Source organism: Seriola lalandi, unplaced genomic scaffold, assembly GCF_002814215.2.
Source record: "Seriola lalandi dorsalis isolate HSWRI2012SDOR001 ecotype SW California unplaced genomic scaffold, Sedor1 jcf7180002054977, whole genome shotgun sequence".
Taxonomy (NCBI): domain Eukaryota; kingdom Metazoa; phylum Chordata; class Actinopteri; order Carangiformes; family Carangidae; genus Seriola; species Seriola lalandi.
The window spans coordinates 1,022,850-1,028,223 of record NW_019525527.1 but is presented as its reverse complement, the minus strand read 5'-3'; the positions used below and the strand labels follow the sequence as shown (position 1 = coordinate 1,028,223).

General features: G+C 46.6%; 1 protein-coding gene across 19 annotated transcripts in view; it reads right to left on the bottom strand.

Annotated features, from left to right (window-relative positions):
* The window catches only part of abi3bpb (ABI family, member 3 (NESH) binding protein b), a 26,867-nt gene that overhangs the window by 13,722 nt on the left and 7,771 nt on the right, over positions 1 to 5,374 (bottom strand). For all 19 annotated transcript variants that reach the window (XM_023396472.2, XM_023396473.2, XM_087171123.1 and 16 more), the window contains exon 2: positions 3,792 to 3,971. In XM_023396472.2, coding sequence (XP_023252240.1) covers positions 3,792 to 3,971 — 180 coding nt within the window. The remainder of the gene's footprint in view (positions 1 to 3,791; positions 3,972 to 5,374) is intronic.

Below are 5,374 nucleotides of genomic sequence, written 5' to 3'. Positions count from 1 at the left end.
AGACGCACACATGTGAACGATTACAGAGACTGAAACACAACACGACACTTTAAACATCCACATGTGAAAACACTCTCAGCTTCTTTCATAATAATCGGATTTTCATCCAAACGGGTCCAATGTCTGTCCCCGTCCTCCCTCCGTCCCTCATGTCCTCCCTCTGTCTCTCATGTCCTCCCTCTGTCCTTCATGTCCTCCCTCCGTCCCTCATGTCCTCCCTCCGTCCCTCATGTCCTCCCTCTGTCCTTCATGTCCTCCCTCTGTCCCTGTCCTCCCTCTGTCCCTCATGTCCTCCCTCCGTCCCTCATGTCCTCCCTCCGTCCCTCATGTCCTCCCTCTGTCCTTCATGTCCTCCCTCTGTCTCTCATGTCCTCCCTCTGTCTCTCATGTCCTCCCTCTGTCCCTCATGTCCTCCCTCTGTCTCTCATGTCCTCCCTGTCTCTCATGTCCTCCCTCTGTCCCTCATGTCCTCCCTCCGTCCCTCATGTCCTCCCTCTGTCCATCATGTCCTCCCTCTGTCCCTCATGTCCTCCCTCTGTCTCTCATGTCCTCCCTCTGTCCCTCATGTCCTCCCTCTGTCTCTCATGTCCTCCCTCTGTCTCCCATGTCCTCCCCCTGTCCCTCATGTCCTCCCTCCGTCCCTCATGTCCTCCCTCCGTCTCTCATGTCCTCCCTCCGTCCCTCATGTCCTCCCTCTGTCCCCGTCCCTCATGTCCTCCCTCTGTCTCTCATGTCCTCCCTCCGTCCCTCATGTCCTCCCTCTGTCCCCGTCCCTCATGTCCTCCCTCTGTCCCTCATGTCCTCCCTCTGTCCCTGTCTTTCATGTCCTCCCTCTGTCCTTCATGTCCTCCCTCTGTCCTTCATGTCCTCCCTCTGTCCCTCATGTCCTCCCTCTGTCCCTCTCATGTCCTCCCTCCGTCCATCATGTCCTCCCTCCGTCCCTCATGTCCTCCCTCTGTCCCTCATGTCCTCCCTCTGTCCTTCATGTCCTCCCTCTGTCCCCGTCCTCCCTCTGTCCCTCATGTCCTCCCTCCGTCCCTCATGTCCTCCCTCTGTCTCTAATGTCCTCCCTCCGTCCCTCATGTCCTCCCTCTGTCCCTCATGTCCTCCCTCTGTCCCCGTCCTCCCTCCGTCCCTCATGTCCTCCCTCTGTCCCTCATGTCCTCCCTCCGTCCCTCATGTCCTCCCTCTGTCCCCGTCCCTCAGGTTCTATTTGCTTGTTCTGTGATGATTATAACCTTTGAACTCAAACACGTCTTGAATTCTTGTTCCTCTTCAACTTTCTTTTTTTTCTGGTTCTATGCAGTAGAACCGATGTTTTTGACCTTTGACCTTTGTTCATGTTTACAGTCAATAAAGGCCTCACTCATTCATCATTCCTGTCCTCTCTACCTGCTGCAGGTGATGAATGACGGTTAAAGTGGCAACAACAGCCTCTTTATCCCTTCACCTGGGTGAGAGTGAAACATGCTCCGCCCCCTCCTGACCTAATCCATCACCTGTCAATCACCTGTTAATAGCTGAGTGTTTTTCGTGGCTGTAAAGTTCAGAGGTTTTCTTTTCACTGTAACGTTGCTGAAGTTGTTATTTATCATTAAATCTTGTATTAAACCTGAAGCAGGAACCAGTTTAATGAAGCTGGACTCACTGCGGAGATCAGCTGTTCATTAACACTTCCTCTTTATGTCAAACAATCATAATGAATGTGAGTTAGTTTTATATAGGTGATGGGAGGGAGGCTTTTATTGTGAAGGATCGTAGAGCGTTAGAGCTGCTTCAACTCCTCAGGTGTTCACCACCATATATGGACGTATCCTGCTCTGTTTGTACCGCGGGTAAACGACCTCTTGACCACGACTCGCTGAAATGATGCTGATGTTATGATGATGTCATCGCCGGTCGTCACCCCGAGGTGTTCAGCCGCTCATACCTGAACCTGCGTGAAGCTTCTCGTCTCTGCAGTTTCACGTTTCTTTCTTGTGGCTGAAAAAACCAAAAACCAAAAACCACCGGCGGCGTGGGAATTAAAGAGTCAACATTGCGGTCGTCGTCGTCCTCCTCCTGCTGACGGATGGTCCTCCGCTCAGGCTTTTAACCAGGAGGGTAAACACCACATCAAGTGCTTAAGAGCAGCTCTGACACCACAGCCCCGCCCCCAGCCTCTGATTGACAGGTGACCTCGGGGCAGGAACAGCAGCGATGAGAGACGAGCGAGGAAAATGGAAACGGTGATTAAATTAAAGCTCAAACTTCCTCCTGAGACTAACTGTTTATATCTGTTTGACATTTTTCTTCTGGGTTTAACAACATGAAAGACTTTTTCCCAGCAGTACTTGAACACAGGAAGATGGGGAAGCCATGTTTGTATGAAAATAAAATATACAGCAGACATTTGGGCTGTTGGTGATCTGACACCAAAGCTCAGCCAAACTTTGACTTTTTTAACATCATTGAAAAGTAAGAAAAATCATAAAATAACCTGTAGATGTTTGAGACTTCACACTTCTGGGTGTTTGACTCAGAGTCTGAAGAACTGGAGTCTTTAAACTTCATCAGGAATCAGCAAGACGACGAAGCTAACACATGCTAATCAACGCTCTCACCTTTCATCAGACTTGAAGAAGCTTTGGTGACTCGTCCACCAAACTGCAGCCGAACTTGGAGGTGTTTATTTTGCTAAAGTAAAGAAGGACACAGGAAAAAGAGACCACCACGACCTTCAGCCACGTCCTGACACTTTTACCACAGTTAGATCTAAAGTCTCTCCACTCTCACAGATGAAATCAGGCGTTCTTCGTGTTCGATGAGATTGAAAAAAGACTAAATAAATCTCCATCGTTCGGGTAAGAGGCGAGCTACAGTGTGCAAAGACAAACAGCACTGAGATCACATGGTGGTGACCTGTCCACCAGACTGCAGCCAAGTCTTCACACTTTCAACAGGACACGGTGAAGTCTCTCCAGCCTGATTATGGCAGTAATCAGACTCTCACTGCTAACGATAAGACCGAGAGTCAAACACCCACAAGACAAAAAGAATGTGTTGCAGTCGTTTATCACAGAAATGTGTAAAGAACAGATGTGTATAAGAGACAGCAGTTAGATCTAAAGTCTCTCCACTCTCACAGATGAAATCAGGCGTTCTTCGTGTTCGATGAGATTGAAAAAAGACTAAATAAATCTCCATCGTTCGGGTAAGAGGCGAGCTACAGTGTGCAAAGACAAACAGCACTGAGATCACATGGTGGTGACCTGTCCACCAGACTGCAGCCAAGTCTTCACACGGTGAAGCCTCTCCAGCCTGATTATGGCAGTAATCAGACTCTCACTGCTAACGATAAGACCGAGAGTCAAACACCCACAAGACAAAAAGAATGTGTTGCAGTCGTTTATCACAGAAATGTGTAAAGAACAGATGTGTATAAGAGACAGCGTCATGACGGGATAAAAATTCTTGGCTGAGCTTCAGAAACAGGATCAGAACCACCTGCTGCTGAGAGACTCGTCTCATGTTCTGGTTTTCCCCAAAACTGTTTCTGCAGAAACTCACTGTTTCCCACGGGTACCGAGGTTTAGACGTGGGGGGGTGGGGGGTCTCACACACACAAACAAAAACCTTCAGTCCCACAGGAGAGAATCTTTTTATATGTGTGAACCAGCAGAAGTATGGAAGCCCAGACAGGACAACATAAAGATGACTGATCCAAACTTGTTTCAACAATGAATCAGAACTGAAATGATAATCAATATATTATATTTGTTTCCATGGAGACCCGTCCCTGCCCATCTTACCCATCTCGGTCTCGTAGGGCTGTCCGTTCTCCGGGAGCTGGATGAACTGTTTGGAGAACATGCTGCTGCCGTATCCCAGGATGTAACCCTCCAGCTTCACGTCGGGACTCGGACGCACGAACTTCATGATGATGGTGTCGCCGGTGGCGTTGATCCGGACCTTCATGTTCTGACGACGGACTGAGGAGGAGGAGGGTAAACAAACGTTTATTATGCACCTGACGTATCAAACATCACACTGAACATGGGCAGGTTACTTCCTTTTGCCTTCACAATAAAACCTCTCTGTGAAAAGTGTTGCTTTTTAACGCAGAACAAAACCTGCAGCGAGAGACAAAGTTCAAATTATGAGACGCTACAAAAAAATAATGAAATACTGAAAAGTAAAAATCTACACTGTTTTAAGATTTCTATGGAAATTCAGTAACTTTAAAATACAGATTCAAATTAGACTGAAAGAATTTGGAAATTTTAAGTCAAATTTTGGGGTTTCTCATTATTTTATTTAAAATATGGACATTTTGATTTTAAAGTTCATAAATGTCATTAAAATATTTTCATTATATTTTATCTAATTTCTTTTCCTGACAAAAATCTGCTTCTAGCCTGAAACCACTTCCCCAATAATATATTATTATTCATATATACTCTATATATAAACTACATGAATCACAAGCTTCAATAATCCACATTAATATTCATTTCTTGGTCATTTTCTTGAAAGTTCTTTTGTTTACAGGTTTAATTCAGTTTTCCAAACACGTGAATGTAAAACTCCAGGTTTTTACTTCCTGCTTCATGTCACCAGTTACATGTTGGACTTTCAACACAGAGGTTGAGTGAGGTTGTTTCCATCAGAGAGGATCTGGAAATCATCCCCTGAATCCTCCACACGTTGTTGTGATTTCAGAGTTTTTCTTTGCTGTTGTTATTCCTGCCGTAGTGCCAGTGAGCTCTGGTTCTCATAATTAAGTCGCTCCGGTCGCATTAGAACAAATTGTGGATAATTACAAGAGAAACACTTTAACAAACGAGACCAATCAGCTGCCGATGGAACGGACGGAGGAACAGGAGGTTTGTTTGATTTGAGTCACTGGATCCTGGACGTGTTGTAACATCTCTCTTCCTGTTGGAGTCACAGATGTTTGTTTTGGCTCCAGAGGCTTAAAGACGGAGCTGAGGTCACATCAAGACTCCTGCTCAAACACACCTGTACTGTTAGTGCTGCTGCAGGAATACTGCTGCTGCTACTGCTGCAAGAATACTGCTGCTGCTACTGCTGCAAGAACACTGCTGCTACTACTGCTGCTGCAAGAATACTGCTGCTACTACTGCTGCAGGAATACTGCTGCTGCTACTGCTGCAAGAATACTGCTGCTGCTACTGCTGCAAGAACACTGCTGCTACTACTGCTGCTGCAAGAATACTGCTGCTACTACTGCTGCAGGAATACTGCTGCTGCTACTGCTGCTGCAAGAATACTGCTGCTACTACTGCTGCAAGAATACTGCTGCTGCTACTGCTGCAAGAATACTGCTGCTGCTACTGCTGCAAGAATACTGCTGCTACTACTGCTGCAAGAA